The sequence below is a fragment of the Chinchilla lanigera genome, unplaced genomic scaffold (genome assembly GCF_000276665.1).
Source record: "Chinchilla lanigera isolate Chin_1 unplaced genomic scaffold, ChiLan1.0 scaffold00044, whole genome shotgun sequence".
NCBI classification, from domain to species: Eukaryota; Metazoa; Chordata; class Mammalia; order Rodentia; family Chinchillidae; genus Chinchilla; species Chinchilla lanigera.
In genome coordinates, this window is record NW_004955445.1 from 7,748,636 (window position 1) to 7,761,740 (window position 13,105).

The 13,105-nt window shown below is 54.0% G+C and overlaps 2 protein-coding genes across 9 annotated transcripts in view; one reads left to right on the forward strand and one right to left on the reverse strand.

Annotated features, from left to right (window-relative positions):
- The window catches only part of Fam65c (family with sequence similarity 65, member C), a 67,473-nt gene extending 62,738 nt beyond the window's left edge, over positions 1–4,735 (forward strand). For 5 of the 6 annotated variants that reach the window (XM_013518354.1, XM_013518355.1, XM_013518352.1 and 2 more), the window contains 3 exons: positions 1,442–1,525; positions 3,013–3,103; positions 3,574–4,735. In XM_013518354.1, coding sequence (XP_013373808.1) covers positions 1,442–1,525; positions 3,013–3,103; positions 3,574–3,674 — 276 coding nt within the window. In that variant the 3' untranslated portion in view covers positions 3,675–4,735. The remainder of the gene's footprint in view (positions 1–1,441; positions 1,526–3,012; positions 3,104–3,573) is intronic. The other variant, XM_005392313.2, reaches the window with a different exon arrangement.
- Positions 4,736–5,677: 942 nt separating this feature from the next.
- Ptpn1 (protein tyrosine phosphatase, non-receptor type 1) overlaps positions 5,678–13,105 on the reverse strand; it is a 64,917-nt gene continuing 57,489 nt past the window's right edge. For 2 of the 3 annotated variants that reach the window (XM_005392314.2, XM_005392316.2), the window contains 4 exons: positions 11,725–11,934; positions 10,920–11,081; positions 10,234–10,454; positions 5,678–9,085 (listed from right to left, as the gene is read on the reverse strand). In XM_005392314.2, coding sequence (XP_005392371.1) covers positions 8,872–9,085; positions 10,234–10,454; positions 10,920–11,081; positions 11,725–11,934 — 807 coding nt within the window. In that variant the 3' untranslated portion in view covers positions 5,678–8,871. The remainder of the gene's footprint in view (positions 9,086–10,233; positions 10,455–10,919; positions 11,082–11,724; positions 11,935–13,105) is intronic. The other variant, XM_005392315.2, reaches the window with a different exon arrangement.

The following is a 13,105-nucleotide window of genomic DNA, read 5'->3' on the forward strand; positions in this document are numbered from 1 at the left end:
TCCACCCACCCACCCCATCCATCCATCCATCATCCATCCAACCACCCATCCATCCACCCATCTCCACCCCATGATATTTTGAAGCAGTCTTAGACATCTTATTTGACTTATAGTCCATTGTGTGCATGAGTCAAAAGATGAGAATTCATTTAAAAATCCTTAGCTACAATACCATTATCACATCTAGAAAAATATCCATTAACTCCTCAGTATAATATATCTAACCGTCACATTTCCAACTCTCAGATATCATAGCAGTTTTTGTTTTTTTGCTAAATAGGATTGCATAGGTGCAACAGTGATTGGCTGATGTCTTTTAAATTTCATTTAATCTGAAGGTTCTAGTTTTCTTCCCCTTGCAACCCATTTGTTGAGGAGACTGTATTGCCCTCTACAATCTTGACTGCTGATTGCCTGTTAGAGTGTAACCTATTTCTCTGTCTTCCATGGTTCCTGAAAGTTAGCAGCTGGCTTTACAGGCTCTGCTGGTTTACTTTGGTTTTCTTGGTACAGGTGTTTCACGTGCCTCTTTGTAGGATAGCAAAGACCTTGGGTGGGAGGCTGTGTTCCCTTAGCAATAGATACACCGGGCAGACCGGTGACATTTCCATACTGCGGTCCCAAGGGCTCTGTCTAGTGTCCTGCGTTGGGATTCTGGAGCCTTACTCCAGCCTCTTTTCCCAAGCAGCCTTTCACTTTTTGGCCCTGGGGATGGAACCCAGCCTCCTGTACGCTAAGCACGTGCTCCACCACTGAGCTACACCTCCGCCCCAGTTTTTTCAAGAAGGGTCACCTGCAGCCACAAAGGCAGATGGGGCCCTCAGCACCAGCACTGTCTGGGCCCTCTGACCTGGCTCTCGCAGTGGACAACGTGGTCACACCTAGGTTCTCAGGCCCCCGTGGGCGGGCACGCCTGCCCAGCTCTCAACGGACCCCTCCCACAGGTGGCAAAACGAGTGCCGGCTTCACCATTAGCTGTGTCCCTAGGTCCAAAGGGTGCTGGGACTTGGCTGTGTGTGATGAGGGTGGGGTCAGAGCTGGGACCAGGAAAGGGAGAGGAGGGGCAGAGACCTCCTGGCTCCTGGCCAGGGCAACGGCCTCATCCACTTTGAGCCCACGAGGAAGACTCTCCTGCACCTTCAATTTGCCTCCTATTCAGCGCCACATGTGTGACTTCTCTGATGGAGCATTTCACAGGACAGCACCTCGGGAAAGCCTTTCTGAGTCATTATCAGACAAAAAGAGCTTTCTGTCTTTTATTTCCGCCAGCCCCAGGTCAGTCTGGGGCAGAATGAAACCCCGTGGCATGTCTTGTGCGTGCACCCCGCGCCCGGAGACTGCAGGTCTTGTTTAGCGATGAGAAGAGCTTCCTTTCTGTTGGCCCCGGCCGCCGGCTCTGCTTTCCCAGCATGCCGCCTTCACTCCCACCCTTCCCTCCCAGGCCCTGCTCTTCTACACTGACGCCCTGACTGACCGTGACACCAGGCTCCAGCGGGCTGCGTGCATGGCGCTCCGGCAGCTCCAGGTGAGCCGAGCAGTCCTCGCGGCGGCTGGTGGTCGCCTGCTTGTGGTTAGTGCTAAAGTAACTGCGAACCTTAGAATAGTTTCTCTGGGACCCAGAGAGGGGAGAATGATGGCGAACAGGTGGCCCCAGGGACTCACTTCCGAGCTCCTGGGTTTTGTGCTTTATAATTCTCAACACACTCCAAGTATACCAAACTCACGGGGAAAGAAAAAAGACTACAAAATACAGAAATGTGCATCCCCCATCATTCCAGCACTTAGCAGAAACAATGTTGACATCCTGGCATATTTCCCTTTTGTGGGAGTATGTGGGCATTTAAAGTTGTTGACCACATGAAACATAGTTTAAAGCCAGATGTGGTAGAATACGTTTGTAATCCCAGCATTCTAGGAAGCTGAGGCAGGAGGATCCCAAGTTGATGCTTTACCTGGGCAATATAGTGACTTACCAAGACCTTGTCTCACAAGGTGGAGTGGGGGGCTAGGGATGTAGCTCAGTATGTAGTTTCAACCACACACACACACACATACACACACACACGGAGTTTAAAAAGTGAACAAAATAAGACCTTTTTGTGTTAGACCGGAAGCAGTTTAGAATTCTTCATGAAGAGTCTTAGCAAGTATAAACCTTAAATTAACCTATTTACCCATTCAGAAAATATAGGGTTTTTACCCATTCTAAAAATCATGATGTCACTATGTGCATTTTTGTGCATAAAGTTTTCAAAAAGCCATACCAGGTTGCGGAGCTCCTCCCTAGGCAGGACTCCCCAGATGTCTGTCCAGGGCCAGAAGACATGAACCGCTTCGAGACTCCTCGCGGCTCCCACCGGCACTCCTGTAGATGCCCACTTTCTGCTCTCTCGCCTATACTTGGCATTTGCATTCTAAGCACCACCCCCCACTCGCTAGTGAGAGCCAGTTCCACACAGACCAAACTGCCTCACCCCACTCATTCTGGAACCTGCCAAGTGGACAGCCCAGGAGGAGCACCTGGTTTGGACCAGATGCCCAGCGGGAGGTTGGGGCCAGCAGAGGACGCTTCAGGGCAGGAGGTGCTGGGCCTGTGGGACTCAGCGAAGCTGCCCTGGTTGGGTGGGTGGGTGGGGAGGGGAGAAGCCACGAGGAAGTAGCAAGGTCCAGCAGGAAGCAGGTCTCATTTTCAACTGGGGTCTTTTGGAGGAGGGTGTCCATAAAGATGGCCTTGCTCACTAGCAGGTGTCAGGATGTGCTTCTGTGGGGCCTGTGGCCGCATAAGCCTGGTGGGCCCTGAGACTACATTTGGGCCAGGCTCGCAGGACAGAAGTGGGTTCTGCCTGCTGTTTATTTTTCCCCTTCCCTCCCTCCCACTTTCCCGGTGCTGGGGACGAAACCCAGGGCCGTGAACACGGTAGCAAGGATCGCGCTACTGAGCCACGTTCCAAACCCACTACTCGTTAGCTAAAATGTCCCCTCCTGGAGCTTTGTTTTCCTCACCTCAAGCAGGGCATCGAAAGCATTGACCAGATCGCCAGCCTGTGCCAGTCTGACCTAGAGGCCGTGCGAGCAGCAGCCCGGGAAGCCACTCTGTCGTTTGGTAAAGTAGAACGTCATGCTCTCATCGAGTGCAGTGGGGTCCCTGGGCTTCTTAGCGGAGGCCGCCTGTGGCCCTCAGACCTCGAGCGGCCCTTGGGTAGCACCGTCACGGGCCCCGGTGCCCTGTCACCCTTTACACGTAGCAGCACCCAGCCGGGGCAGCTTTCCCGCACAGCAGAGTGGCACATGCTTCTTTTCTTCTACGACTTCAGTATGGTGTTTGGGGTACACACACCAGGGGCAAGGCAGGGCCAGAAGCTGGCACACTTTGTCACAGGCAGACCGTCACTGGTGTGGGGAGGCTCGGTCTGCAAGTCACCAGGTGGGAGCTCCCCCAAGGTTCCCACCATGGCCCCTTTTACAGGGACCCCCAAATTCCCATGCTTAAGTGCTCAGGTCCCCTTTGGTCTGGCAGTGTAGGAACTGAGGCGGGAGGCAACCCCTGAGAGACTGATCACTTTTCTATTTTAGGAGAAAAAGGACGCTTAGCTTTTGAGAAGATGGACAAACTTCATGCAGAACAAAGAGATGGTTTCTGCCAGGAGGCAGATGTTGAAATCACAATATTCTAAAAAGCCTCAGCACATGAGCCCAATCTGGAGAGCAGCACTTCCTTGCTGCTGCCCAGCTGCAGTGCGATGCGGAGGTCAGGGTGGCGTGTGCTGGCGCTCCCCAAGTGGGAGCAGGCCAGAGCCCGACAGCGCACCCACAAAGCCCCGGGGACAAGGGGACATTCAGCACTTTGCAGGCCGCAGCCTCCACTGAGCATCCCAGCCTCACTGCGGGCACCTATCTGACCTGCTTCAGGATGCACAGCTGGCGGCAGCAGCCAGCCACGTACACAGGGCTGCGGCCAGGCAGGCCCGGGCGGACAAGCTCGCGTGCTTCCCTGTACGCTGGCCGCTCTGCCGCTGGGTCCGTAAATCCTGGCGCTGAGGAGGTGGGCTGCTGGTCCAGCTGGCGGGCTGAGCTAATGAAAAACTGCGGTGGCTCAAGAGTCATTTCATTTCCACAGCAGCTCTGTCACCCTGGCGAGCTGCAGAAAGTGGGAGGCTCCAAGCCAGGGTTTCGACAAGCCACCCTCAAGCTGAGCCGCAGCTCAGATGCCAGCGGAGCGGGACAACAGCCGGCCGGCCGCGAGCCTCGTTTTCACCACATGCACCAGCACAAAGCAAAGCTGACAAGACGCTGGCCCAGGTCTCTGCAGCGACAAGGCCTAAGCCATTTGCTCTGGCCATACACACCCAAATGGATTCCAACTTTTGAAACAAGTCGACCAATGGCCAGTTAAATTGCTCCAGTAGCCAGGGCTGGCTCAAAGGAAGATTCCACTGAACAGCATGTTGCTTTAGAGAAAGAAAATTTGTTTCCTATTTAAGTGTATTTTTTCCAAAAGCCATGTCCTGAGATGCCTCTGTTAGTAATGTAGCGCTAAGGAGGGATCTGAGCACTGCTGTCAAGGATGGCATTGGAGAGCTTTGTGACTTACATGTTTTCATTTAAATTTCCTGTGTATATATTTTGTGCTTTTTTTGGTTTAACTTAGTATTTATTTGCCTTGTTCATATGTTCCAACTTCTGAAATTTCAATTAAAAAGCTACTTCAATGCGTGTTTCACTTCACCTGAAAAAAGGAGATTGTGGCTGTTTCCTCAGCCAACCTCCAAGGGAGTCAGCCCCGCGTCCTGGTGCCCTGTCCTGACGCGGCTGCGCGGCACATGAGGGCGTGGGAAGGAGGGTGACCTCAGGCGCGGGAACTCCCAGGCTGCCCTCTGCTGATGGCCACCCACCCTGCAGCGAGGCCTTTTACCCCCGCACCTCCGTCTCTAAGTCAGGAGTTCGATCTTTATTCCCACAGGCGCCCTGCCGGTTCTTGAGCACCTACTGCCAGTTTCCACAGCTGAACCCTTAAGGAGACAGCGGACTGTCCGGACATGTGGGCTCGGCCTCTCCGATCCCAAGTCCGCCCGGACTGACACTGCCGTCCCGGGGCCCAGGCTCCGTGGCATTCTGCGGTCGCACCACCTCTGCCCTGCGGGCCCTGCAGGTAACCTTGGAGGATGTAAGGGAATTCTTTGCTATTTTTGCAGCATTGTGCAAGTCTGCAGTTACTTCAGAACAGGAAGTCACAATATCCCTTTGGGATAAGATTTGTTGTTTAGTTTTGTCCACAAAGGAAAGACTATACTGATTTTTTTTTATATGCCGCTTTAATTTCTAAGTCTATCAGGTGTGACTTTGCCACCACACGAGGTGGGACCACTGTGCTTGGCAGGCTGTTGGCTGTACGATAGCTGTGAGGTTAGTACAGGTCTTTCAACCGCTTGGGAAGTCCTGTTAAGGCAGCCAGGCGCCCTGTACGGGCGAAGGGTGGGACTATGAAGGTCACGGGCAGAGGCTGCGTGCGAGGCTTGCCAGTGAGCGAGTGCTCTCCGGCTCCCGTGCTCTGGATCCCAGGAGAGTATGGCTGCTGCACCGACGCCAGATGTTTCACACTGACAGAATGGAGACGAACAGGTGCCCACCCTGGTTCAGGTCCGTTAAGCGAAGAAACGGGAAGTAACCCGAAGCCATGTTCTTTAGAAAAAATGTTTTTATTATTGCAACTAAAATGCAAACCCATCATTTCTATGGCAAGTTGGAAAACTGTACAGTGTGACAGTTCTGTGAGGTCACAGAAGACCCTGAGACACGCCCCCCACCCACCCAGTCATGCAGCCACGTATACACACACCTGAAAAGGTATTATACTGAACACCTCACTTGTTTTGTTTTTATTTCTCTAAAAATGGTTTATTCCGTGGCCACTGTAAAAAACAACGGCCGGATGAGTAAATATTGGCTTAAGGCATATAGCAGAGCAGCTCGCTACCTCTCTAACATACGCATAACAAGATGGAGAGCCACCTGTCTCCCAGGACAGGGGTTAAACCCGGACAGCCACTGGAAAGGCTACTGTATATACACACCCAAACGACTACGTACAGGTACAGGACTTCAAGGAAACAAGCCCAACGCAAAGATGCTCGCGGCCTGGCGCCCAGCCTCCTCCACACCTCACCACGGCTCCGCCACAGAATCGCTCTGTACGGGCTTCTCCCACGTGAAGGCAAAATGTGAAATGCTGGCAAGAGAGCAGCTCGGGAGCTACAGCTGCCTTTTTGTTTCTTATTTAAAAAGCCACCGAATGTGGAGGCCTTAAGTTCCTCTCGAGGAAGAGTCGTGAGCACCATCAGTCCCCACGGGGCTCAAGGGCAGGCAGACACCTCTGGGCGAGGCAAACCGGGATGGAGACGGTGCAGGCTGACTCTAGGGACCGTCCCCAGGCCGCTCCAAGGACAGTGGTTCCCGCGGCTGCCTTGCTGCCACACCACGCTCTGCTCGGCGTGAGGAGGGCGGACTTGGGATCGGAGAGGCCGACCCCACATGTCCGGAGCGTGAGGTGTGAACAGGGCTGGCCGTCCCCTTGGAATGTCTCAGTTACAGTGGACCCGGCCGGGGCAGGGCAGACTGGGCCTCGCCAGGAAGTGACCGGCGTGTCATGCCAGGAATTAGGCCATTATCTGCTACTGGAAAACATCGTTGCTCTCTTGCTGAACAGTGATTACTTCAGCAACAGCCCAGGAACCACGGCCATGGAACGGTCAGACCACGCAGAGGTGGACCGGACTTGGACATGGGCACGTTAGTAAGCAGGAATCTAAGTTTCTCGTCTCAAGCACATGGTATTTCACGGGGACACAGGAGACCTTACATGCATTCTAATACACACAGGGAAATCGGTGATTGAGAACAAGGTTCTAGCAGATAGTGGGGGAGGAGAAGACCCGGGACAAAGTCATCTCACGTCATGTATCTTATTAAATACCCAAGTGTTCATTATATAGTAGAGCAGTGTTCTAGCTTCTCGCGGTACCCACAGCATCACTACCTAACAGCTGCTGACAACCGTCCTCCTTCCCAGCACTGGGCTGACGCAGCAGGCTCACGGCGAAGTCTTGCATTCCCAGTACTACCTGAGGATTTATTATTGTACTTTTTGATAAAGCCCCTGACGTGGCTGATATCAAAAAATTTTAATACATTATTGGTTTATAAATGCTAGTGCAGTATGGATGCCTGGGGGGGGGAATTAAAAATAAATAAAGAGTGGAGAGGCTTAGTCCACATAGACAACATAGAGACCTCCGGGGAAGAGGGTGGCGCGCGGCCTGCCTGGGACACGCTAGGACCCACCAAGAGGGGTGGGGAGCCCCAAGGCTGGTGAGGGCCACCACCTGCAGGGTCACCAGCATGGTCCTCTCTTTTGCTCTTTCGGAAGAACGGTCGTGGATTCGGGACTCACGGAAGGGGGAGGGGAAGTACAAGGAGAAGGGGTGACACACAGCCCCAGGTGGCAGTCTGAGCACTGTGCAGGCGCCCTGCCAGGGAGCAGCTCAGCTCGGCTCTATGCTGCCCTGTCCGGCGGCCCTTAGCTACCGCGGCAGGCCTGCTAGTTGGGAGCGGAGGCGGACAGTGGGTGGAGATGGTCGGAGGAGGGTCAGGCTGGGTTGCTGTTGGGCAGGGACTGGAATGAAGCCAAACATTCCAGAGGAGCCCGGACCCACACGGCAGCTGTCTGATTTCTGCACGACCCCGGCCACCCCAACCTCCAAGGGAGCCAAGGAGGGGTGTGGGTGTTTCTCTGATAACCTCCTTCCCCAAAAATCACCCCAAAGGAAAAAAATGTTTGCATTCTGCTAAACCATCTGACACACTCAAAGATGGCCACCCGGGAAAAGGTAAAATATTTCAAGGGATGAAAAAAAAACCCTGCGAGATAATTTCCATGGTTTCTAAGGCTACCCCGTCCCTTCCCTCTCTGTAACAGCAGCACACTTGTAAGGTGTGGACTTTTACCAAAATGGCACGTATTCTCTAAATGAGGTGGGAACCACAGGGTGAAATGCCAGCAGCCAGCCTGGGGGTGAACATGACCCTGCGCAGGGGCCTGCAGGAATGGGGTGATGAGGGCCGGTGCACGAGCAAGATGGCTGTCACCAGGAGGGATGGGTGGAGAACTGAGCAGGGGCACCCTGAGCAAAGCAGGCTTGTTTTCTAGAGATGCCCCGGTGTTCTCTTCCCGGAACGGGAAAGCTCGCAGGCACTGTCCAGGCTCAGGGTGCCCGCGGCGGAGGGGGAGCCTGCGCCGCAGCGTCCTAACCCTTTCCTCCAAGGAAGTTTACATTCGTAAAAGGTTGGGGTTCTTTCCCTGGGAAATCAAATATAAATTGTGTATCTCATTACACCATCTAGTAAGGATACAAAAAAGTTTTGTAAGTGCCTAGTCGTCTTTTTCCAGAAATAACAAAAAGCTGCTTTTTATAAAGGTTAAAAACAACAATGTGTTGTAATTCTATTTTTTCAAAAACAAATGAACAAAAAAAAGAGAGACAGCGATAGAGAAAGAGGAGATGGGGGAGAAAAGGGAGGACAGGAGGGAGGGAGAGAGAAAGAGAAAGAGAGAGAGACGCGTATTTGGCATTTTCTCTACTTACTCCTGAATAGGTTAAGGCCCTGAGATTAGACTCTTATATTCTTGGGACCGCAGGGCTCCTTAAAGCCCCAGTGCAGCAATCCTGACTTCTCTCTTAGCCCTTCCACACTTCCAGACTTTCACACCTCGATCCGTTGCTCTGAGACTGGCTCAGATGCTCCAGAGCTGCATCCTTGCCCGGCGCGGCCAGAGCTTCCTGCGCTCGCTCGCGCGCCTCCCCGGCGCGTCCGTGGTCAGTGGAAACAGACCCTGTAGCAGAGGTACGCACCGGCCGTGAGCACCGTGGCCATGCACACGTGCACCAGGAAGGGCTTCCAGGGAGCGGGTGCGTGCTCCTGCTCCTCCTCCTTGGGCGGCGATGGCTCCCCCTTGGCAGGGCAGGCGGCTTGGGTGTTGTGCAGACCTCCGCCCGCCACCCGACTTCTAATTTCAGTGTCTCGGCTCCTGCTGGGGAGGGAAGGGAGAGACGGGTTACTATTATTACACTATTATTACAGAGCAGTTCTACGTAGGAAGGTGATGGTGACACTGACCCCTGCCAGCCAGCCACAGGACCAGGCTAGAACAGACACTGGCATTGGCCTGAGGCCTACTTGTTACCCCCAGCTTTGTGGTACCTCGGGCAGTCTGTGTGCCAGGGTGAGGTGCAGGGGCGCCTGGGTAATCAGCCACTGTGCAGCTCAGCGACCCCTGGTGTATGAAGTGAGCACACCCCCCTCCTCAGGTGCTGCCCCCACACCTGGCCAGCTGGTGCACCCAGATCTCCTCCACCAGCAGCAGTATATCCTAGCAGGATACTGCCCGCCTCATCCCCAGACACTCAGGCCCAACTGTCTAATTTCTACCCCCGCCAAGGATGCCGCAGCGAGTACAACCACCCTCCACACCTCTGTGTGCTTGTCTGAGAATCGCTGCGGGCTCCGTTTGGAATGTTCACCACTCCTGAGACAAAGCACACACCCTAAAACTTCCCCCAGAGGGAAGCACCCAGGGCGCCCCCCCAGTCATTCTCCAAGCTTCTGGCAGTGCCTCTTCCTCAGTCTTCTCTGACCACCTCAGCACCCACCACGCAACACCCCACATCTGCTGCATTCCACCGGACGGTCTGCGACAGACCGGGGCATGTTCCAGTGTTCTCTCAGCACTCTGTATGCATTCAGAGGTGCTCACTGAGGTTTGTGTCAATGTAAGGAAGCAGAATGCAATGAATTTAATCACAACACACAGAAGGGTCACGTTCCCCAAAGTCTCTCCTGGGGACTCAAGCTATGTGGTCAGCTGGACTTCCTATTTCAGGACCCGCCAGAAGCCCAGGATGGGCACTGTGATCCCTGTCCCACTATCAAGTACGCGGAACCCAATTCCAATGAGCACCACAAGGTGGAGCTAGAGTGCTATGGAAGCGGGTGGCCTCCTAGGGCCACCCTGGACTGGACAGGACAGAAGAGAGCACCCTCTATCCTCGAGAGGGACAGCCCTCCAAGGTGGCTGCCTTTCCCAAGGACGTGGACGCATGGCTTGCAGAGGGGAGACATGCATTTCCAGACAGAAGGTCACTTCCCCTTACCCCAACAAGCCAGGCCCTCTTACAGTACCTGTCCATGCTGTAGGGGACACTTAAGGGGGTTCTGGTTTCTTCCTTGATGGGGCCATCTTTATCCTCTTCACTCTCATCCTTTACCCACTGGTGGTTTGAGAAGAACTCCTTGCATTTGCCATTGTGTGGCTCCAGGATGCGTTTGGGTGGCCGGGGAGGAGGGGGCACGTGCTCAGGTGGGGGCTCCAGGTCCTCGTGGGAAAGCTCCTTCCACTGGTCCTTAAAGAGCAGAAGAGGGGCTGTCAGCGTTCCCCTCTGGCTGATCGGCAGGAAAGCCGCTCTCCACAGGTGAGCTGTGGTATCCCTCGGCAAGGGGCTCAGCTGCGCTGCCTCCGGCCCGCACCTGGAGGGGGAAATCTCTGGAAAATCAAGTCTGTGTCCTATCAGTCCCTCTGGGCGAGCACTTCAACGGCAGAAACTGGGAGCTGGCAAACGTTTAGACCATTTTTCAGCTATTTTAAATACGAAGGACAGCTGCTTCCTCTGACACCTGACAGTATGGGAACTTACGACTGACAGCGCCCTCCAAACCCAGGTCAGGCTGTGGGCGAGTGGCGCAGTGTAAGAGCGCCGGCCTAGCATGCAGAGGCCTGGGCTTGATCCCCAGCAGCACAAAACAGACCCAACAACAGAAAGACAAAACTGCAAGTGCCAGCACTTGGGGCCAGCCGAAGCCAAGCTGACCTGCACCGAGGAGTCTCCCATGATGAACTTGGCACCTTCGATCACGGCCATGTAGGAGAAGCGCAGCTGGTCGGCCGTCTGGATCAGCCCCATCCGGAACTTCCGCATCTCCAGCAGCACTTTCTTGATGTCCACCGACGAAGGGTCTTTCCTTTTGTCCATCTGCAAGTCAGACAGAGACCAGACTCAGCCGGTGCCGACTGTCCAGGGCAAGGGGACTTCCCACGTTCAGCAGCAGGAGCGCTGTTTTCTAACTAGGAAAATCACAGAGGCGCAGGCAGAGAATTCCAGAAAATGGGGCAAAACCGGGACCCTTTGGGCACAGGGCTGAAAACAATTTGGAAGGAGTGCGAAAGACTCTGGCTACCTGGATTCCGCTTTCAGACGGGGAACAGTCTATGAGAAGAGCTATTTAAGGCAAAGCCACTTTACCATGGAGAAGCTGTTAAAAAGCAGAGGTCACAGCTCAGTGTGGTGACATATACGGGTAATTCCTTTGGGAATTACTGAGGGAGGGGAACTTTGGGAGGCTGAGGAAGGAGGATCACAAGTTCGAGCCCAGCCCGGGCAACTAGTAACTTTGTGAGACTGTCTCAAAATAAAAACTAAAAAAAATGGACTAAGAATGTAGCTCAGAGTGAAGGTCCTGGGTTCGGTCCCCAGTACTGAAGAAAACAAAAGCAACAGCCAAGGCTGGTTGTTGCCTGAGGAATGCACGTGTGGGGACGGTGACTGGAGAGCTGTGGCCAGGCAGGGTTGGGTTCAAATGTGTCTCTCTCCTGAGAGCCCGCAAAGGCCTCCTCACCAACAAGAGGCAGGTGTCGGCCAGACAGAAGGTCCCCGACCTGCCGATGCCGGCGCTGCAGTGCACCACGATGGGGCCGTGCTCCGGGCTGAGAGACCCTGACTCACGAACTTTGAAAAGAAAGTTCAGGAATGAGGCTGGTGACTCAGGGACTCCGAAGTCAGGCCACGTGGTATAGTGGAAATGTAAGATCTCTCGAGTTTCTTGAGTCTGAAAGAGAAAAACACTCATGATGCTAAGGGAATCATCGGTATAGAAATCACGAAATCCCAAGTGCAGGACCTAGCTGTGCTCGCTCTGTCCAGCCCCGACCTCTTGTGCTCTGTCTGGATTCTGTTTCCCCAACAAGCACCCTTCCAGAGCTTACCAGGAGTCACTGCACGTCAGGTTTGCAAATGCTAACAAGCACGGACATAAACCTCTGGCACACTGCCACGCTATTCCCGGGGACTCCTCCCAGGGGCCAAGGCAGGACTGTGGCTTTAGCACCATGCAGCCAGGGTAGGCAGAAAGCGCCGGAGACACCTGGCCCTTGGCATGCCTCGGGAGGGACCCACAAAGCTTCAGCCTTTTCTGTATGCCTGGCAGCCCGCACCAGGTTCTACATCTTACTTCAAGTGGTAACTGAGCAAGAGGAGCTATGAGGACTCTATGAGGATGCGAACATCGTTCAGAAGAAGATCCTGTGCGTCAGCACAGCCCAGCAAGCCCCACTCAAGCGGTCCTGCTCCTCCTTCCCTCCCCACACAACAGCACGTTACTGCACCATGGGGCCTGTGACCCCTGTGCACATGTGATCAACTGGACGCCCTGGGAAGCCTCAGTGACAAGAAGAGATGGAGACACAGAAGTGGTGCTGTCCCTTTTTTTTTTTCCTTTTTTGGTCTTTTTTGAGACAGGGTTTCACTGTGCAGTTCAGGCTGGCCTTGAACTCACTGCAATCCTCCTGCCTCAGCCTCCCGAGTGCTGGGATTACAGGCATGCGCCACCACACCTGGCCTATAAATGTTATAGAAGTGTGTTGCAAGTTAACATAATCTTTTTTTTTTTTTTTTGGTACCAGGAATCAAACTCAGAACCTTGTGTTTGCCAGGCAGGCGCTGTGCCACTGATCTCTATCCCCCACTGTGTAGAAGTGGTGCTGTCCTTGCTCCAAGCCTGACAATCCGAAATGGTAGGCAAGGATTCAAACCTGGCCAGTTTGGGCCTGGGCGCTGGGGCTGACCATCAGGTTTGTCAGTGTCCCTGGGGCTGCTTTGAGTCCCTCCCACTGTGCCCCTGGACTCCTCAGTCACGGCTCCTGGTGGATTATTCTGAACGCTCACGCACGGCCTTCTGTGGCGAGGCTTCTTAGCACAGTGCCTTGCTGTGTCCAAGACCA